This window comes from Arvicola amphibius, chromosome 12 (assembly GCF_903992535.2).
Source record: "Arvicola amphibius chromosome 12, mArvAmp1.2, whole genome shotgun sequence".
In the NCBI taxonomy this organism is placed as follows: Eukaryota; Metazoa; Chordata; class Mammalia; order Rodentia; family Cricetidae; genus Arvicola; species Arvicola amphibius.
Window position 1 is genome coordinate 164,329,034 of NC_052058.2, and position 22,404 is coordinate 164,351,437.

The 22,404-nt window shown below is 43.6% G+C and overlaps 1 protein-coding gene across 1 annotated transcript in view; it reads left to right on the forward strand.

Moving 5' to 3' along the window:
- The window catches only part of Pak1 (p21 (RAC1) activated kinase 1), a 103,889-nt gene that overhangs the window by 40,278 nt on the left and 41,207 nt on the right, over nt 1-22,404 (forward strand). The window contains exon 3 of the mRNA XM_038313683.1: nt 20,706-20,919. Within this exon, the coding sequence (XP_038169611.1) occupies nt 20,730-20,919 (190 nt within the window). The 5' untranslated portion in view covers nt 20,706-20,729. The remainder of the gene's footprint in view (nt 1-20,705; nt 20,920-22,404) is intronic.

Below are 22,404 nucleotides of genomic sequence, written 5' to 3' on the forward strand. Positions count from 1 at the left end.
TGGAGCATTGGCCTTGTGCTGTGAGGTCTCGCCTAGACGTCTGGGTCCTGGAACGCCACAAAGCACAGAGGAAAGGAGGAACCAGCACCAGTTCTATGTCCTATTTTACAATTAAAAGTAACTATTTCCTTTGAATTCTTAAAAAGCTTCCTGTCTTTAACTATGTCCTATTATCACATTAAACCTTAGGGGAGGCTGGGGAGAGAGCATAGATGCTCTTCAACGTAAAATGATGGGTCTGTGCTTCCACGGAGCCATCAAATTGTGTTTATGTGTGTATGTATGTGTGTGAGTGTGTGCACACGTGTGCATTGCATGCTGTGGAGGTCAGAGGACAACCTCCACTATCAGTCCCCATTTCACCTTGTTTTGAGACATGGTCCCTCTCTTTACTGTTGCACAGGACCCGTTAGTTGTCTAGTGAGCTGGGAACTCCCTTGTCTCTCTCATTTCCTGTTGGTGCATGCTGGGATTACAGATGCGTATCATGATACTGCATCCGTCCTTTCTCATGTGAGTCCTGGGGATCTTGAGCTCAGGTTCTCAGGTTTTCTAAGCAGTAGCCACCTGCGAGTTCCTTCTCTCCTCCTTCCCTTGTCTTTGTTGTTTGTTTTTTGAGGCAGGGCATCATGTAGAGAAGTTTGCAAACTCCTGTAGCCAAGGATGACTTTGAACTCCTGCTCCTCCTGCCTCTGCCTCCTGAGTATTGGATTTTTTTAATAGGCGTGCTCCACCATAAAGCCATTCTAAATAGAAAGCATTGTAAATTAAAAGTACATTTAGCCAGGTGATGGCGGCGCACACCTTTCATCCCAGCACTTGGGAGGCAGAGGCAGGTGGATCTCTGTGAGTTTGAGGCCTGCCTGGTCTCCACAACAAGTTCTAGGACAATCAGAACTGTTACACAGAGAAATCGTGTCTTGAAAAGCCAAAAAAAAAAAAAAAAAAAAAGTACATATAACGCATCGAACCTATTGCACATAATAGCTTAGCATCACAGTGTGCTGTATCGTATCAGCTGCTTATTCTTGCCATCCCATGTTGGCAAGATGTACCATGTTACATACAATAACCTGTGAAAGATCAAAATTAAATGTGAAGGGCGTGTTCTGCTGACTAACTGGAGGAGCATGCCTGTAATCCCAGCACCTGAGAGGTGGAGGAGTGAGCGTTTAACGTCAGTTTAGGCTACGCAACAAGAGCCTGTGTGGTGGTTTAAATGAAAATGGCCCCCATCGATTCACAGGAAGTGGCATTATTGAAGGTGTGGCCTTTTGAAGTAGGTGTGGCTTTGTTGGAGGAGGTATGTTGCTGGGGGATGGGGTCTGTATCATTCCACAGTGATGCTTGGTAGGGTCTGTGTTTTACCGGAGTCGCCAGCTTCTCGGCTGGGGGTCGACTATGTATTAAAAGAAGAGATGAAGAGTCTTTTTAACCAAGAGCTGAAAAAAAGTATTAACAAAGACTCTTAATAAGTCAGAATGACTATTTCAGTAGTCCCTCCCTCCCTCCCTCCCTCTCTCTCTCCCTCTCTCTCTCTTTCTCTCTCTCTCTCTCTCTCTGTGCTGCATCTCTGGCTGTCCTGGAACTCACTTCTCAAGCTTGTGTTTCCCTTTTCTGTTCTTCTTGGCTTTGTTGCAAATACAGTTTAATTTATTGTGGCTTTGTGACCAACTGCCGCCAAATAGATTTTACTTTTTCCATTTGTCTCTTCTTCTTTTTTGTTTTATTTATTATTTTTTAAAAATATTTATTATGTATATAATATTCTGTCTGTGTGTATGTCTGCAGGCCAGAAGAGGGCACCAGACCTCATTACAGATGGTTGTGAGCCACCATGTGGTTGCTGGGAATTGAACTCAGGACCTTTGGAAGAGCAGGCAGGGCTCTTAACTGCTGAGCCATCTCTCCAGCCCTTTTGTTTTCTTTATTGATAGAATTTTTGAATCTGAGTCTGATCCCAGACTGACTGTATAGCCAAGGGCGTTCCTGATGGTCCTCCTGCCTCCACAGCCTCCCTGTGTTGGGATTACAGTTGTGTGCCATCATGCACAGTTTTATAATATAGCTTTAAAGTTGGTAGTGTGATTTATTTTTTGGTCTTGTGTTTCCATACTATTTTGAAAACTTCAGTATTTTGAAAACCGTTATTTATTTTATACTCTATCACATTTTAGAAAGTCTCCTTAGTAGGCCTTGCCGTCTAATTACTTCAGGAAAGAATGTCACATTACATGGTTATTTGCACACCGTTGTTGACTGATTTTTTTCGTACATTTAGTTGTGGTATTAGGAAAGCATAATTTCCATCCAGCAGTGTTTAAAATTGTTTGTGTTTGTAAGAGAAAACCAATTCAAATTCTGCAGTTACTCCAGTCATCGTAGGTACCAGTTAAATACATACACAGCTAAATTAAAAGTTTTAGTTTCTAAACAAAGCCAGTTTTCCTAGTTAGAATTATTGCTTATTTACTTTTATAGCAGAGTTAGCAGGTGGTCTGTGCTCATATGCCTAAATAGGCCAGATGTGTGACTTAAAAGGGCCCAGTTAGGTTTAAGAAGACTTCACAGACAAAACATTGCTGTCCAAAGTCCACAGTTTATAATCTGTCAATTATTTACTTTGTAAATCAAAGGGATATATCATAATGAGAATTAGTTGCTATACAGAACTGCTAACTCAGATTTCAGTAAGTCATCTGTTAGCTGGTTGATTTAATTTATCTTTGAAACATAGAGCCTCATCTCTGAATTCCCTTCTCCTCATCAGTTCTGCTTTCCCCCTTCCTTTCTTTCTGCTCTAGAGACAAGATGTCACTCTGTATCACTGACCAGTGATTCCTCTCTGTGCATGCTGAGTGCTAGGTCGTAGGCTCGCACCACCACCCCTGCCTGCATCTCTCCTCTTTGATCTAAACGGTTGTCAGTCCTCAGTAATAAACTGTTGGCGTCTTCATCAGCGTGCCTAGATCTGCAAGTCGGTGTGTCATCAGAGAGAGCCAAGGTGTTGTTCTTTAACGGTCACTAAGTATTTTAACTTCTTCTTATTTTAAACAATTAAAATGTAATTACATAATTTCCCCTATGGGAAGGGAGCCAAGTTTCTTACATCAGTCCTGAAAGTGAGAGGGGACAGAGTGAAGGGGGCGCTGATGATGTTGGATCGCCTGTGCTGGTTAGGTAAACAGACAGAGCTTTTGACGGATGGTTTTCCACAATTGAAGGCTAAACAGAAGATACCTGAATTTGATCTTTCCGTACTATGTGATAGACGTTTTTGTTTCTTCTACTTCATTCTACATTATTTAGTTGTCTGTTATGCCACTTTTGTGTTTGTGGTTGTTTTTGTGCTGTTAAGAGCCCACGTTGTAGTTGTGCAGTCCTTGCTGGCTTGGAACTCACTATGTAAACCCAGAGATCCTCCTGGTCCTGTTTCTGAGTGCTGGGATTAAGGTTGTATCTTACCATGCCACCATGCCTGGCCCTCCTCCCCTCCCCTCCCCTCCCCTCCCCTTCTTTTTCTTTTCTTTCTTTTTTTTTTTTGGTATTTTCTCAAGACAGGGTTTCTCTGTAGCTTTGGTACCTGTCCTGGAGCTACCTCTTGTAGACCAGGCTGGCCTCGAACTCAGAGATCCGCCTGTCTCTGCCTCCCGAGTACTGGGATTAAAGGTGTGCGCCACCACCGCCCGGCTTCTTCTCTTCTTTTTCTATGAAGAATACAGTCTCATAGCTCAGGCTGGCTTAACTTGCTTTGTAGCTGAAGATAACTTTGAATTACACATCCTCTTGCCTCCACCTCCAGAATGCAGGGTTAACAGGTGTGTGATGTTACCTGGATTATTTTTCAGTTATGCTACATATGTTGACCCCTGTTGGTGATTTCCTGTAGATATCGGTAATTTCTTCATCATTTTTTTTTAATCTCTAAAATCTAGAGCATGCAAGAGTACTTGATGGACTTGGGCCTGGTGGTTCAGGCATGTCATCCTAGCCACGGGGGAGGTTGAGGCAGGGGAAGTACAGTTTCAAGGCTTTCCTGAACGAAAGAGTGAGCTCAAAGATAGCCTGGAAAACTTGGTGTCATCCTGTACCTAACAGTAACAGAGAAACCCTGTCTCAAAAAAACAACAAAACAAAAAACAAAGGTCACAAAAAAGGAAGAAACATAAAGAGAAGGAATAGAGGTGTATTTCTTTGGTAAAAGGCTTGTTTCACATCGGGTCTGAGAGCCCTGAGTTCATTTCCCAGTACTACAGATAGACAAAAAGAATTCATGATGAACGTTTAATAAATATTTCAAAAAACTGCATAATTAATATTTTTGTAGATTTGCAGATGGCCGTGTCCAGAAGGGAAAGCCAGCGTGCTCGGTTACAGACTGCATAGATGCTCTGGAGTTGAAGGATGAAATTTAAGAGAACTGTTAAATTCTGCATTTTAAGTCTCAAAGAAAGGGTAGCATGTGGGCGGAATGGGGTCTTAGCGCGATGCTGATCTTATGGAAATGGTGCTGTGGGCTGCCTAAGTTCCACTTTGTCCAAAGGCATCACGGTGGCTAACACTTTCATGTAGCTCTTAGTTAGTAGAAATACTAGGTATAAGGAGATAGTAGTAGCACTATGACGAGCAGTTTGTGTTTAATAGTAATTCCTTGGGTTATTGCAGGCAGCTGTGTTTAGTGGCGGTTCCCCTAGATCACCACCATTCAAAGTGTAGTTGGCACTGTTCACAGTCTGTAGTCAGATAAGCATGGAAATTGAGAAGTATTTTGATAACAGCATCTTGCCAGTCATTTTATGTCTAATGAGCTTTGCTGAAAAGAAAGCACTTCTTATCAATGTCTTTGCTTTTTTCTTAATGCTTTCTCTTTTATAATCATTTTCAGTGCAGTTATAGATTTATTAAAAAATTGGGCAAAACATTCATTGATCCAGTACAATTGACGGAACCAGCATTGGATACATTATTGTTGACTGAAGTCTGTAGTTTGAATTAGTCGTTTTGTAGGTTTTGAAACGTCCGTAATACCATGTATTTATTATTATAGTGGTGTGAGACTCTCTATTCTAGAGAATCCCATACGTTACATATCTATTTGTTAGGTTTTCTCTTCCCACCCTTTTACTGTTTTTGTAGTTTGCCCCTTTCAAGACACCGTGTAGTTGGAATCATGGAGCCCTTTTTCTGAATGGCTTCTTTCACTTAGCAACCTGCATGTAAGGTTTTGCCATGTCCCTTTGTAGCTTGCTAGTTTCTCTTTTGCGTATGCTATTGTATGGATTTATCAGAGTTTATTCATGTACTAATATGTGTTGATTGCTTCCAGTTTAGAACTGTTGTATGTACAAGGGGGAGCTTTTTGGGTGGACTACAACCGATTATTTTCATTTGGGTAAATACCTAGCTGTTCAGTTGCTGAATTGCTTACTAAGCCTATATTTAGCTTTGTCAGAAACTGCCAAGTCGTCTTCTACAACGACTGGCCACTCTGTGTTTCAGCAGCAGTGAAACAGGCTCCCGTGGCTCCAGGTCGTCGTTGCCGTCAGTAGTCTTAGGTAGGAACTCATCGTGCTGTCACGCCATTGTTTAAACTTGCAGTTCCCTAGTGGCTTACAATGTTAAGTATGTTTTTGTATGATTGTTGTCTTGGTAAACCTTTTGTTCAAATCTTTTGCCTCTACCTGATTTTTAAGATAGCGTCTTACCATGTAGCCTAAGTTATGTTAGAACTCATGATCCACCTACTCCAGCTTCCTAAGTGCCGGTCAGCTGATCCACCTACTCCTCCAGCTTCCTGAGTGCCGGTCAGCACGCTAAGAACCCCAGCTGTCTTGTTCTCATCTATTTATTAACCACCTACCTACCACCTATTTGTTTATTTATTTATTGCTGTGGTGTGTACCTGTCATGGCGTACATGTGGAAGTCGGAGGACAGTTTTGTGGAGTCAGGCTCTCTCTTCTGCATTTAAGCAGGTTCTGGGAATTGAACTTAAGTCATCAGGCTTCTGCAGCCATTTTTTTAACCCATTGACCCATCTCCCTGGTCATAAAATATTGCCAGTTCAACCTCAGCTCCATAGTTGGTTCTCCACCTCACTCACCCCTACCCCATGCGGTGACTGAGCCTGGACCTTGTGCATTTTAGTCAAGTGTCTTCCAGTGAGCCACAGTCCCCAGCTGCTTCCCCATTTTTTTATTTGATTATTTTCTCATTGCTAAATTTTAAATATTCTTTGTGTATTTTGGGTACAAATCCTTTATGTACTTTGCACATGTACATAAATTTTGAAAATAACTTTTCCTTGTCTGTGACTTTTCATTTTTTAAATATTGTCTTTTGAAGAATAGATTTCTCTTTTAATCAAATTCAACTCATCTAGTTTTTCTTAAATGAATTGTGTGTTTGATAATGTATCTAAAAAACCATTGCTAAATCAAGATCAAGTGTTATGGAATATTAGTTGAAGATGTGTTACATTCGTTTATGTGGTGGGATATTTGTTTAATGATGCAAAGACGTGTCACATTCTCTTATGTTGTATTTGTTTAATTCTGTAAATCTGTTCTACTTTGCCTGCCTAAAACACCTGATTGGTCCAATAAAGAACCTAACGGCCAATAGCTGGGCAGGAGAGAGAAATAGGCGGGGCTGCCAGGCAGAGAGAATAGGAGAGATCTTAGAGAGGAGGGAGGAGGGAGAAAAGGAGAGAGCACCAGGGCCAGCCGCCCCGCCAGGCACGGAGTAAGGAGGAAAGGAAAATATATAGAATAAAGAAAGGTAAAAAGTTCAGAGGCAAAATGTAGTCAAAGAGAAATAGGATAATTTAAGTTAGCAGAGCTGGATAGAAGCAAGCCAAGCTAAGGCCTGGCATCCATAAGGAAGAATGAGTCTCTGTGTGTTTGTGTGGGGCTGAGTGGCGGCCCCAAGAGTGAAAAGAGACCGACAGCAATCCAGAGTTCCTCCTGCGCTGTACTGTAGACATTTTATAGGCTTGAATGTAGACCTGTGATCCAGTTTGACTGTGTGTGAAGACTGTAAAGACCTTGTCTAGTTTCTTTCCTTTTCTCTCCTTTTCTGTCAGTCAGCCTATATGAATTAGAAGGGGCAGCGTACGAAGGTGAATGCTTGTCTTTTTGGTTTTTCGAGACAGGGCTTCTCTATGTTAAAGCCCTACCTGTCCTGGAACTAGCTCTTATAGAACAGGCTGGCCTCAAACTCACAGAGATTTGCTTGCCTCTGCCTCCCAAATGCTGGGATTAAAGGCGTGCACCACCACCTTCAGGCCCGTGAATGACCATCTTAAAACCACTTCAAGCTTGCATAGTGGTTGCATAACTAACTCCAGCATTTAGGAGGCTGACACAGAATTATCAGGGCTCAGGGGCCTCCTAAGACCCATAAATGAGTTCCAAACCAGCTTGGGTTGGCACACTGTTTTACAAAACTAAACTAAACCAAATTAAACAAAATATGTAACAACAACAGAGAGTGGGGGGGGGGGTCAGATCTCCCGGAACTGGAGTTACAGATGATGGTGAGCCACCATGTGGGTGCTAGGGACCGATCCTCTGCCAGAGCAACACGTGCTCAGAACCGCCGAGCCATGTCTTTAGTGCGTGTGCATGTGTGTGTCACGGTGTTAGTTCTGTCTGTCCCGCCTCCCAGGGATGGAACTAAGGCTAGCAGTCTTGGCAGCAGTGCCTTTGCCCACTGGTCCTCTTTTCTGGTCCCAGGTCCTTTTCCTAATGTAGAAATGTCCAAGTATTGCAAGTACTCAGGACCTGGAAAGGGTGAATAACGAAAGAGCTGAGTTCTTTCTGCGTACGGTTCTTTGAATGGATGTGGGGAAGATGGCGGAGTTCATGCTGGCCACCCACTCTTAGCTAGGATCCCGGAGTATAAGATGACCAACAGTGGTCTGTTGTAAACAAAACAAATAAATAAGAGGACAAAAAAGGAATTTAGGCTTAGGAATCAGACCGTGGTAAATAGATGATCATGCCATTTACTGGATGTGTGACCCTGGGGAAGTCACCATATTTTCTGCCCTGCTTTCAGGCAGTGTCTTCAGAATGTGTTATTTCTTTTCATCCTAGACATCTGAATAAATTAGTACTGTCTTCTCTCTGTTGCCTGAAGCTCTAAAAGACTCTGTTCACTCTGTTCTTATCCATACTCCCTCCATTAACCAGGGATCTTTTTAAAATGTTAACTTTCATTGTTCTGTTTTTCCCGAGCCCTTCCATTGCTGAAACTTAGGAGCAGGTGAGGTGGCTCAGTGAGTCAAGGCAGGTGTCACCAAGCCCGACAACCAGGTTTGATCCCTAGGACCTGCATGGTAGAAGAGCATTGATTCCCATGCGTTCTCCTCTGACTCCTGCATGCATGCTATGCATGCTGTGATACTCATGTGTCACCTCCCATACCACATAAAGAGAGTAAATGACTTAAAACGTTTAAACTCATGAGTTATGACCTGGAAGAGATAATCTGCATAACTTGTCTCCACTCATATACCTCAGAGAAAAGGGATGAGTTGGGTGAGTGGGATGAGAGATACTGTCCCCTGGGAAGCACTGGGAAATAATGTGAAGGTAGATTTTCATCGTTTTAGTCTTTAGGAGGCACCTTTTATTGGGAGGTGGCAGTTCAGCTAGTGACTGGTATCTAGCAGGTCCTTAAGAAATTTGGAGAGCATATTCTTCTAGGACCCAGCTCTGACGCCCATGAATTAAGGTTGTAAAGTGCCGGACCTCATACAATAGATGTCCTTAACAAATGGCAGCTGTGGTTGAGCGTTGTTCAAGGGAGAGGAGGGTATAAGGCCACCTAGTATCTTTAGGGGATGCGTTTTAGAGAGCCAGGGTAAGAGATGCACTTCCCCCATCCACTCTAGTCGGAATGAATCTTGACTCCCATTTGAGAAGGTCCAGGAAGGACTCTCAGACTCCCTCAATACCTGGCTGCAAAACTAAGGCGCAGAGGACCTCCTGTTTTCATCCTGACCCTTGGGCATAGGAGGACTCTGGCGGCTCTAGAAAGCCTGCCTGGCACCTCTTGTTGGAGCCTGAGCTGGGAGACCGGCAGAGACCACCAGAATGGTGGAAACGCTGCTATTTCCCGCCCATCAGCGCCTCTTCAGAAAGAAGGGGGAGGAGGCAGCGCTCTCCCCGCCCCCTTCCCCTCCCTCTCTCTGTTCCTCCCTCCCTCCCCGCCCCTTCACCGAGCCACTCCGTCTTTGCTGCCGCCCTGCGAGGGGGCCGAGTGTGCTGCTGCTCCGAAGCTGGGTGGCTGCGCTGCTGCGAACAGCAGAATCCAGCCTGTCGGGCTGGTTCAGCCTGGGCTTTGTCCCAACTGCTGAGCGGGGAGAGGTGCGGCTCTGCGACAGATCCACAGGATCGTCAGAGATGCTGGGCCCCGCACTCCCCGCCAGGTAATGCTGGCCTTTTCTGGGCCTGGCACAGCTAGGCTGAGCCAGGATAGGTGGAGGGGGTGTCCTGCTACCTTCCGGTGCAGAATGGGAAGAACATTATATTGCATTTACCTTAAGGGACTCTTTATGAGGGAAGGGCCTGAGGGTGGAACCCTGCGATAAGCCCACTCAGGGCTAGGCCTGTGTTGGAATTAGAGATCTAGCTGGGGAAGGTTTATGAAGGGGAAGCTGGATTTTTGGGGAACTGTGTGCCTCAGGGGCTCCTCTCCTTTGTAAGCATGCTTCTGCTCGATGGCCTGTTGGTTTAGCTGCTCGCTTACAGAGGCCAGAGGTGCTGTTCCCTGGTGGGAGATGCGGTGGAGATAGGAGACCGCGGAGCTGTTCCTGTTGAGGCAGCCTCGGTGAGCCTCAGTTTTCTTGTTTGTCAGAAACTGTGGCTTTCCTAGGCTGTCAGATTGCCCTGGAAAGGTGAACCAGACGGACAGGGAGCCAGCATTTTGCTGGTCTGATTAGAAGCAGTGACTTCAGGGCCAGACTGGCTGTAAATGCTCATGGTGGGGGCAAGTGTGGGTATGGTGACTGTAGGGAGGTGGGGTGGAAGATAAACAGGTAACAGTATATTCATATTTTTCTCTGAACTGGCCAGTTCTTTGGTGATTAGACCATTGCTGTAACTAGGCTGTCTTCTCTGGGGCCCTGCTATTGATCTGCTAAGTAAATGACAGACCTTGAGATTGTATAATGTCTTAATCACTGTAATTCCTTCCTCTATTGTTTGGCACCAAGAAATAAAAATACTAGCGTACCTTGATTTTTTCGGACCTTCTTTTTCATCTCAGTTTCAAAAATGTTATGCATTTCCTCTGGCAAGCCTCCCTTTCCTTCCCCCTCCTCCTGGTCATTTTTCCTTGCTTGTCCCTCACCTGTTTTCCTACCCCACCATCTTCCTTTCTTCCTGTCCTTGTCCTCATGACTTCTGCTTCTCTCTTCCCCTCCATAACCAGTTGTTTCTGGTTCTGTTGTTGTCGTCCTGTCTCTCCTCCGATCCTCTCCATCTTGGTTAGGCCTCTCCTGTTTTCCTTTTAGAATTTCTGTCTGTGCTTTCTCGGTGGTGGTAGGTTGCTGGTTTGTGGTGACCTTTGCTGTGGTGTTCGTAAGGTTGGAACATTCTATCTAGTTTCCTTGTTTTTCACTTAAACTCTGTTTTCTTTGAGTGCCAGGCTCCCTCCTTACTGCCCTCAGACTGTGTTTTGGTGCCTCCCAATAATCAATCCTTCCTGGTTTTATTCTCATCCATCCTTTTTCTTGAGTCCAGAGTAGGGAAAAAGCACACTAGAAAGTCAAGAGCTTGAAGGCTGGAGCACCAGTACAAGTCCAGCTAGACAAGAGACTTTACTGAGAGTCCGCATTTCCATGAGGATCTGGGGGATAGCCACTTACCAGCTGGCAGCCCAGAGGTACTGCTGCCTCAAAGGAAGGGAGGTTGATGTGTGTGTGTGTGTGTGTGTGTGTGTGTGTGTGTGTCTGAGAGAGAGAGAGAGAGAGAGAGAGAGAGAGAATAGCACATTGGGGGAAAGGAGAAGGTGGAGTTTTGGGGGTAAGAGAGTGTTCTTTTGAAGAGGAAGGTGGTCTTGACATCAAGATAGAGGTTATTTGGGGGTAAGGGTGGTTGTGGAGGGAGAGATTATAGGATGTGTAACAGGACCAGATTCTTTTCTTTCCTGTTTTAGGGGTCTTTGAAGTGGTTTATTTTTGCTCTGTAGTTTTTTTTTCCCCTTGGGCAGTGTCCTAAGGCGGGAGAGTAAGAGGGGACACAGAGACGAGAATGACAGCGTTGTTTCATTGACACTATCTAGAATATGCAGTGTGTGTGTGTGTCTGTGTGTTTATACACACATATACACAAAAGATTTCAGTGTGGTATCCGTTATTAATTGTTCCCTCTGGCTGGTGAGATGGTTTAGCCCAGAAGGGCACTTGCCTCCAAGTCTGACCTGAGTTCTGTTCCCAGGTCCCATATGGTGGAAGGAGAGAACCAACTCATATAAGCTGTGTAGTTCCTGAGCCATGGCATACAGTCGCTACTACCTCAGTACAGACATGCATGAATAAATAGATGTAATGTTAAAAAGAAGTGTTTTCTCAGTCAGCTATACCATGTTAGTTAAAAAAAAGTGGGCTTTGATTCATTGTCTGCCTCCAGTTGGGGTAAGGGGTGTGGACCCTCATGTGGGATGAAGACTAAGGTTCAGCAGACCAGGGGCAGGGCTGGATGATAAACTATTCTTTAATGGTGACATGAATTTGCTTTGACCATGTCATCTTGTGACTCGTGCATGTTGTATGTGAAGGGTTTTCTTGTTTTTTCTGTCTTTGGTACTAGAGTGTAGATATTACAGAGACAGGAAACAAATGTACATGTGGTAGGTTATTGTGCCATGGCCAAACAAATTCTCAGTATCTTGGAAGGAATTTGTTCATTTCTGGCTCCATACCATTTAAGTGATTCACTGCTGAGCACCCTTTCTGAGTTATTTGATTCCTTTCTGCCCCTTTTCTCCCCCTTTATCTTAAATTCAATTTCTGGCACGAGATAGACTAGGTGTGTATTTCTCTGACTTCTGTCGAATAGAAATGTCACACCCTGTAGGGCTGGTGAGGATCTAGTGAAGCAAAGAGTGCTTGAAGACACTTTGTACAGTGATGTGCCCATTTTATTTTATTTCCCTGAATGCAAACGCTCAGACGCTGTAGCCCTGAAGCCTGAGGATGCCACTGGGTAGCCTAAAATTTGAGTTTCATTCTTGGTGAATACAGGAAAAAGAGGGACTAGACAGAAAAGGCTTTCAGGGTTGACAGTTGAACTCCTGCTCAAATGGAGCCAACTGGCAATCGTACTTCATTCAGATCAGAGAGATAGTAGGGGGCCAGTATAGAAGATTGTAGTTTCAGTGATTCTTTACGGTAAACAGACTTTATTTTAGAAATCACTGGTTACTTACTTGTTAATCTAAGTTTCATATATAAAATGAAAGGTAATTTATATTACCACTGAAGAGTTCATTACAAAGTTTAAAAGTAACTTTATAAAGAATAATGGGCTGGAGAGATGACTCAGTGATTAAGCACATCCGGGTTCAATTCCCAGCACCCACATGGCAGCTCACAACTGCCTGTAACTCCAGCTCCAGGGGATCTGGCAACCTCATGCAGATGTACATGCAGGCAAAACACCAGTGCACATAAAAATAAATTTTTTAAAATAAAAAATTACACGGTTGATAATAGTTATTCTTATCCTACAGAAATAAACTCTGAAGTCATCTCTTCAGAAAGTCTTCCTTAGCCGGTAGGGCCTCTTCTGGCTTTATGCAGCACCTCCCTGCACTCAGTGGTGGTGCTTGTGGCTGCTGTAGGCTGCGCATTTTGAGGGCAGAGTCAGAGTCTGCACCTCTGACAGTCAGCTAAGTGCCCGTCCAGTTGTTACGTATGTGTTAATAAACACACCATATTTAGTTGCTACTGCTTATTAAGGAGATGTGTAATAAATGAATATAATTAAACGTTGTGATAGCTGCTGTGATAACCAAGAGTTCCTTTTGGTCATGCTAAGTTTAATAGTCTGTGAGACAGCGGTATATCTGCCACTCTTACCGGGTCCTGCAGCCTCACAGAGGTGTAGGTGGAATTGTCTGCCACACAGAGCTGTTCGGTTAAAAGGTGACACTTGTGGGCTGGGTGAGGCCATCTTGGGGACAGTGTTGTGTGTGAGTAGAGGGTCTGGAGTCTTGGGTGTGCCACAGACAGGAGGAAGAGTGTACAGAGGGGAGAAGAGGAGACAGAAGGACGGATGGAGAGAATCCAGAACGTAGAGTATTTAAAGGAGAACTGAGGTTAATTATGTTGACTGCCGATGAGAAAGCAGACCAGGTAGGGACAGAAGCGTGACCATGTGATTTTTCAAGATGGGGATGATCGGCGATCTTGACAAGAATACTGTTAGTGACATAGGAAGGATGCCAGGTGGCCCAGAAGGGAAGGTAGTGGAGACAGTGCTGTACATATGAATGGATACCTCTGCGGAGAAGCTCTGCTTCTGAGGGCAGGCGGAGACGGAGCGGTGTTTGGAAGAGGTGTTGGTGTCAGAGGAGAGCATGTGTGCACACAGAGGATGCCGCAGAGAGTTTGTGTGCTATTGCAGTATTTCTTGGGTCACTTAGATCTGATTTTGCATTTCCTTTTTCTTAGCTATGCTCTATCAGTTCCTAAACCCTTTGGCTCTACCTTTAAGATACATTTACCTTTGAAGTTCTGTCTACCCGCTGTTAGTCTTATATGTAACCGTGAGTTCTTACCTTGGTTTTTGTAACTTCTTAATGGGTTTGCCTTTATTCTCCTTTGAAGCCCGTTCTACTCTGGCTGGAGTGGTCTGTCTAAATTACGAATCCAGTTACTGCTTTACAACACAGTTGCTGTACAATCCAGGTTCTTACTGTGGCTTCTCAGGCCCTGCTCTGTCCCCATCTCATCTTTGCTGTCTGGGGCTGGGGCTCAAACCCAGGGCTGGGAACAAACCAGGCCATCGATTCTATCACAGAATTTCTAGCCTTAGCCACTTAATCGTAGTCTCTTGACATACTTTTCCTTTGACTATTGAGTAAACTTTTATCTTGTTGGTCTTTTTGTTGTTCTGGTGCCCAGTATATATAGTTCTGTAATCTATATTTTTATTTATGGTTCTATCTGCTTCCAATGATCATCTTCTGGATGTTACTAAAATCTGTCATCTCATTTCTTACTTGCTTCCTTTCTTTTTTTTTCTTGTTTAAAGACAGAATTTCTCCGTGTCACCCTGACTGTCCAGGAACTACCCTGTAGAGCAGGCTGGCCTTGAACTCAGTGATCCACCTGCCTCTGCTTCCCGAGTTCTGGGGTTAAAATCATGTACCTCTACCACCTGGCTGTCTTCTCATTTCTTTCTTTTTTAAAAAAAGATTTTACTTACTTATCATGTATACAGTGTTCTGCATCGTGTATGCCTGCATGTTAGAAGAGGGCACCATATCTCATTGTAGATGGTTGTGAGCCACCATGTGGTTTCTGGGAATTGAATTCAGGTCCTCTGGAAGAGCAGCCAGTACTCTTAACCACTGAGCCATCCCCCCAGCCCTGTCTTCTCATTTCTTAACCTCTGGGCCATCTCGCCAGCCCCTCATCCTATTCCATTCATTTCTTAAGTGTTTCTTCCTCAGCAAAGTCTGTCCTGGTCAACCCTACCCCATTCACATACCTGTGCACACTGTTTTATTGAATCGCTTGCTTCTTGTCTGCATCTGTTACTAGATGCATGATTTCCACGAACATAGAAATTCTGTTTTATCCAACTAGAGTAGTACTAAGACATTGTAAGTGCATGATATTATTTGTTAAATAACAGAGTATCAAGTGACTGGCCATATCAAACAGAAGGAAAGCTTGATGTAACTGAAAGGCCGTTCTAGGGAAGAAGTCAGGCAGGCAAAGAGAATATGGAAAAGAGAGTCGGTTTGGGGGGAACGAATGACGTCATCACTTCATCATAACTGGAAGCGGGAAGAATGTGGTTGCGTGAGTAGGGAGGCATGCAGCTTTGGGGGGTGGAAGCTAGCATTTTCCTGCAGAGATTTCTGTTTTCTTATTAGAAATAAGCTTCTCCCCATAGAGAGGAGTGGGGAACCATACAGTGTCATGCAGGAGGACAGTGACCGGGTTTTAGTGTTCTCACACAGCGCTGCTGCAGTCCGGAGACATCGGAGAGAGTGAATTCAACTGTGCACACTGGATTTTCGCTGGTTAAACTTTGGAAAGGGAGGGAAAGGCAGGCAGGGGTGTGTGTGTGTGTGTGTGTCATTGGGCTTGGCAGCAGGTGCCTTTACTCTCAGCCATCTCTGGGCTTAGCTAATGTTGAGAGACGGAGGAGAAGGTGATGGCTGTAGGAACTGGTAATTTTAGTGGAGATTCTTGAACTCGTTAGCTGTTGTGTCTTTAGAGGGTCTGTGATTCACTTTATAATGTTGGAGTTGATTTGTATTTGGTGATCAGGCCCTGGGGTGATCCCACGGATGTTGTCTCAGTTGGACCTGAGGTGAGAGAGTGGAGTGGTGTTGGCCGTTGAAGTCATTCAGCTACGGTGGTAACTTAGAATGGGGGAAGAAGCAGACACTCAGGAGCTGAGTGAGGCTGACTAGGAAATGAGCTGTAAGGAGCAAAGCAGTGGTAGCAGCCGGCAGAGGTGACTCACAGTCGTCTCTCCAGACGGAGGCACAGAATGCTTTGCACATCACCCTGAAAACTAGGGATAAAGTCTGCAGGGTGAGCGTGAGAGGACAGACATCCTCCAGTTTGGTGTGTGTGTGGGGCTGCAGTGGCATCTGGAGGAATCCCTTTGGGTTTCTTTTAAGGCTAGCATGCAAAGGAGAGATGGCCAACTGCAAATGGAAAATTCCAACAAAAATCGTAGAGGGTTTGAATCAAGAGGGGTGTTAGAAGTGAGGATGGTGTGTGTGTGCGTGTGCATGTGCGTCTCTAAGTACATAAGTACCTGGCAAGACTAAGTGAATTTTAAGTCTTTTACTCCCAGTCTCTTCCATTTCCACATCTTTGTTGCCTTTCCTATTCCCCTTAACTTTGGGAAGCCTCTCAGTGTAGCGCCCTGTCTCAAATTACAATTAGTGTCTAAATAATACTTTAAAGAGAATCAAGATAATTAAGAAATTAGTCATGCCCTTGTCAATAATTAGTTTAGTAAGCTTTGGTCAATTATATACCCTGATAGGTTTCAGATTGACCCTTCAGAACCTTCCAGTTTCTGTATATTTTCCGCTAAGCCTTAGAAAGTGAGCTGTTGCCTGCTACCTGAGACTCTCCATGTCTCTGCTGGGTAGAGGCTGTGGAGACTTGGAGATTAATCATAGTTTTGTCCCTTGAGTTATTCCTGGCCGAGGGACCCCAACAGGTAAAGATGAAACTTTGACATTGCCTCATAGAAGTATGTATAAAGTGCAATTAAAATTTGAGGGATGAGGCAAGTAAGAGGCTTCTTCTAAAGTTTCTTAGAGGAAGTGAGTTCAGTCGGACCTTGAATGAGCAGGAGTTGACTAGGCAGACTCAATGAGACGCCTTAGGCAGATAGAACGCTGTAGGTAAAGGTGGGGGCGTGAAAGTGTATCAATGGGTTTGGGGAATGATGTAGGTAAAACTAGAAAAGTAGACGGAGAAGAAACAGATGTGTGTTGGACATCCTTTTGTGCCATTCAGCATTCTAGGTAGTGTTTCTTTTAAAAAGCTTTTGTGTGTTTAATTCCAAACTCTGGAATAGGTAGTCTTTCTTATCTGTATTTTCCTTAAGAGTCAACAGAGGATCAGAATTAAAGTAGCTTTCATAACAGCTCAGAAGCCACCTACAGTTTTCCTGCCTGCAGCCCCAGCAGTTGCTGTCATGTTGCTCTACTGGAGCCAAGCGGCTGGCTGAGGGCTGCATGGTGGGAGTGCCTTTGACGCAGTAGAAGGCCATCCCTCAGCACATTCAAGGCTGCAGCATTCCAGGCTCCTGCCAAAGCAAACCTCTTGGCACTATTTAATTAAAGATCAGATTCTAATAACCAAGCACCAAGGGCATACAGTATTCCTCAGCCTGTGGCTGGCCGTGAGCATTTGCAGCTGCTCTGGGTTGTTCGGAGTTAGAATGTAGTTAGGATGGGAGGTAGACTTTCATTCTTCTTCCTGTCCCTCCTTCATTCTGTTGACTAATTTATTGTAAACTCCTAACTCTCTCTCTCTCTCTCTCTCTCTCTCTCTCTCTCTCTCTCTCTCTCTCTCTCTCTCTCTCTCTCCCTCTCTCCCTCTCCCTCCCTCCCCCCCTCCCCCCCCCCCCCCCCACTTACAGTGCTGGGGATTGAACTCAGCACTTTCTGCCACTGAGCAATCCCACCACCCTTCCTCTTTTATTTAAGTAATGATCTGAAGGATTATCTAGAAAGTGTCTGCTTTTTTCTTCAGGGGTCCATAGTCTCAAGTCCAGCTGAGGATGGTGAAGGGGGAGGCAGGTGTGCAGACAAATGGTTGCGGTGCAGAATGAGAGACAGCTCTTACGTGAGAACTCTTCAGATGAGGTCAACAAAGGTAGACCAGGCTACCTTTTGATGTTACAGATATCCTCCTGCTGAAGGTTTCCAGTGGAGTATACATGACCCAGACATCATGTGGTGCAAGGTTTCAAACATTAGATCCCAATAGATTAATCTACCCACCAAGAATTCTCTTACATGATAAAATGACCAAGAATGAAGAAAAATATGTATCGAGATGGTTGGTGAAGCTGTCCTGGCATAATCCCCGCCTATGGCCCAAATGGGAGTGAAATGGAGCTGCTGGTTGAAGGCCTGGGAGGCCAGGGAGAGCCTGTTTCGGGTAGTAGGTAGCTGTGGGAGTATAATTTTGGAACTGGCAGCCTGGAGTAGGAGGGCATTGCCAACTATGACACTGGATGCTTTCCTGGAAGAGCTGAGGGCCTGAGTTAGAGCTGGAAGAGAAAGCAAAGGCCGTCATATATGGGAAGTGAAGCTAGACATAAATTAAAGGAATACCCAGATAGTCATATAGTTCATATAAACAGATGCATCTTTACTTGATTTGATATTGTTTGTTCAAAAGGGAAAGGGATACTTGGTTTGCCAAAGTTTGGTCAAGATGAATTTAAAAATCCAGTTGAGTTTGACTCTAAAAAGTTAAATAAGATTTTAATTAACGAAGAGAGCAGTCATTGGCACAGAGCTAGACATCCCCCCATTCCTTGCTCCTTTTCCCTCTCTTTCTTGTGTGTGAAAGAGTATTTGGTGAGGGCCAGCTGTGATGGCTCACATCTTTAATCCCATCACTCGGGAGGCAGAGGCAGGTGGATCTCTGTGAGTTTAGCCTGGTCTACAGAGTGAGTTCCAGGACAGCCAGAGCAAATAGTGAGACCCTGTCTCAAGAAACAAAACAAAAAAGAATATTTGATGAGCTAGCAGGCAGTGTAGCTTGGTGATAATGCTACACGGAATCTTGTCCCTAGCACTAGAAAGAAAGACAAGGAGAGAGAGAGAGAGAGAGAGAGAGAGAGAGAGAGAGAGAGAGAGAGAGAGAGAGAGAGAGAGAGAGAGAGAGAGAGAGCGCTTGTCAAGTTCAGAGATTTCTGAGGCATAGATTGAATGTAGACTGTGTATAGCCTTAGTTTCAATTGATGTCCTATTATAAAGGACTGGATTTCATCTGTACTAATAAATTCTTTTCAAGGCAATACATATCTTTTTTTGTAAACTATTAACATGTTATCTACTGTACGTTAAAAAGGCAAGACACTTTGTAGCCTTTGATCTGCAAAGATAGCAAAATGGCTCTTTGAAAAGATATATCAGTAATAGTTATAACAATACAGGGAATCGGATAACCTGGAAATAAATGCACTGCCTTGGAGCATAGAGAGGGGCACCTAACCTTTCGGGAGGTCAGAACATTTTCTAAAGGTGCCATAGAAGAAATAATCAATCTTCAAAGGATGGGTGAATTCACTATTTGATAGGGAAATAGGCAGATGGAACATCACGTGTGAGGGGAGAGAGGTGTGAAAATTATGGCGTATTTAAAGAAATTAAAGAAGATGGTATAGCTAGACTGTAACAGGGACTAAGGAGTGGTGGTGTGCCCGATGGGCGTGCCCGATGAGCGTGGCTGATGCATGGGCCTGGTCACATAAGAGGAGGCCTCTCTTGAAGATGCTGAAGAGCATGGCTTTTATCCTGCCATGTCTGAAGGAGTTTGGAATAAAGAAATAGTATGTTTCTTTGGGTGGCCCCTGGAGAAACCATTGAGGAAGAAATCAGGGTGGAAAAAATCAGAGGTTTTTCATTTACTAGGAAATATTAAAAAGACTAATATAAAATTTTACAAGTTTATAAAAACTGTTACTTTTATCAAATACACCATTCTGCCAGAGTTCTCTCTGTGTCTAATCTTTTTAATTATTAGAATGGCAGATGTATTGCATTTTAAAGAATTGATTTCCAAAGCAGTGGTATTCCAATATGGCCAACACTGAGCTTTTAATTTCTAAAGCACTGTGGTATCTAAATTCCAAAGAGACTATAGTATAAGTAGTTGTGATTAAATACACAACTTCTTCCATTGCATGCATTAATAAGGAGGCAATATAAACTCTGGGCACATTCATATGTATCTGTTGTCAAGAACTAGAACATATTTTAAGGTAATACTTGTTTTCATTAAAATCCCTTGTTGGCATATAATAGGGATTTTCCTCTTTTAAGTTTTATTCTATGTTTCAAAAGCATAGGGAATGCTAGTAAAACAAGCAGGATGGCTGTGTCCTCGAACACTGTGTGTTTAGAATTGAATAGGATCTGGAGGGGGGATCCAGAGAGCTGGCAGAAGGGCAGTGATTTCTTTGTGAAGGACTAAGAAGGACTGCACGTTTTCGGGCGTATGATCACTGCCTTGACAGCCTGACCCGAAAGAGAGATCGGTAAGATGTAAGTAAAGGAGCTGGTTTGGCTTGGTAGAGCTAGCTCCAAGAACAGAAGTTTCACAGACAGTTGGCAACTGTCTCATCTGAACATGGAAAGAGTCACTTGTCTAAAGTCATAGAATTAGATGCTGTCAGCAAACTCAGTCAGTGGGATGCTGCTGGGTGTTAGCTCAGGGGTTCTCAACCTGTGGGTTGCATAGCAGATGTTTATAAGCCACAGTGGTAGCAAAATTACAGTTATGAAGTAGCAACAAAATAATTTTATTATGATTGGGGGGTCACCACAATATGAGGAACTGTGTTAAAGGGTCGCAGCATTAGGAAGGCTGAGAACCGCTGTTTTAGTTAATATTTGTGTGATGAAGGAATGGACCCAAAGTAGCCGTGGGATTTCACTGCATCTGGTGTTCCTGGGTTTCCCACTGAGTTCTTGCCTGGCCTGCATCTGCTTTCCAACTGCAGTGCAGGGTCTGCCTTTCTTCTGTAGGCTCTGAGGTGAGAAGCAGAGAAAAGTAAAATCTCAGTTTCACTTCTATCAGAGTTTGGCACACAGTGGGGATGTGCATCTGGGTTACCGACTACACAGGCTGGTAATATGCATGGCTGGCAGCAGAAGGGGTGCATAATTTGAATTTTAGAACATTTTAAATATGTATTTCCTTGTGCCAAAAAATAGTAAGAGTGACTATGTTATTCCTTTTGATTCTAGTAGCTGCTGCTGCTGGTGGTGACAATGTCAAATAACGGCCTAGACATCCAGGACAAACCCCCAGCCCCTCCCATGAGAAACACCAGCACCATGATCGGAGCAGGCAGCAAAGACCCTGGGACCCTGAACCACGGCTCCAAACCTCTGCCCCCGAACCCGGAGGAGAAGAAAAAGAAGGACCGATTTTACAGATCCATCTTACCTGGAGACAAAAGTACAGTATTTAATTTGTTTTCATAATTTTTGTGCTTTAAGAAGGAATACAAACCAAAGCAGATCATCTTTCCCCTCCTAATAGTCTAAATGAAAGGTCTGGCCTTCCCCGACTTAATTCTCCTTCGTACCTTTTATTTTCTTGTTAACCATTCTCCATGTCTTGCATTTCTAAAGTGGCTAAAACCAAATGAAAATTAGACTCATTGTTCAGAATTATATTTGAACAAAATTCTAAGAATAATTTTGTTCCTGTTAGCTATCAGACATATTGAAGACAATATGTGTATTGTATGTATCTCTTTTTTTATTGTATGTATTTATATTGTATGTATCTCTTTTTTTACTTTTTAAAATGTTTATGAAATTATAAAACACCTAAGCACTTTTTAAATGTCTTGGTTTGGAATTTTCTTTTGCCCAGATTGCTTTCACTTGGAATGCCTTCTTTGCATATTTTGATCTCCATATTTTTATTTTCTGTCTAGATCTCTGGTTCCACACTCAGATTGGGGATTTAATATCAGGAAGGAATGGCTGAGCAAAGAAAGCAGAGATAGGAAGGACTCACTGTGAGTTCACCATGAGTAAAACTTACTAGGTGACCTCATTTCCTCTGTGTGTGTGTGTGTGTGTGTGTGTGTGTGTCTGGATCTCACTCTGTGGGCTGTAAATGCTTGCTGTCCTCCTGCCTTGGCCCCCCAAGTGGTGAGATCACTGACATAAGCACCCTGCCCACCTTCCATTACCTTCTTATTAATAGAATTTGAAAGTAGAATAATCAGAATCTTAACCGTGGATCTGAAAAATTCACTGTCGTTGTTACAGACAAAGTAGTGGGAACATACAGGTTTGAGTGTCCACGTGGCTTTTGCTAGGCACTAAAATGCTGTCTTCGGTGACCGTTGACCTTCTTGTGTGGTTTCATCTGTGAATAGTATAAGCTTCAGATTGAGATGTGCCTGATTCTCCGCCATCAAGGAAATCAGACAACAGACGACTTTCTGAAATTGCATATCTTAAAAGGAACTTGCATCAAAAAAAAAAAAAAAAAAAAAAGAATTACTACAACTTAACTAAATATCAGATAACTAAGCTTAAAACTGGGAAGAGGATCTGAATAGATATCTCTACAAAGAAGATGGACAAATCACAATTTAACATATGAATTAATGTTCAGTACTCATTAATTTCCAGGGGGAAAAACGAGTTCAAACCACATGAAATGCTACTCCACGCGCTAGGATGGCTGTAGGATGGGTGGATAATATCAGATGTTGGTGAGAATACGGAGGTATTTGACCCTCATAATTGCTGGTAGGAACGTAAAGGTAGTCGCCTCAGGGAAAGGATTCTGGCAGTTCTTTAGAAGCTCAAATATAAAGATAAGTTACTACCCAGCAGTTTCACCAAAGAGAAATAATGCTTTACCCTCATTTTTCATAATACCTAAATGTGGGAGCAACGTAATATTAAAAGTAAAATA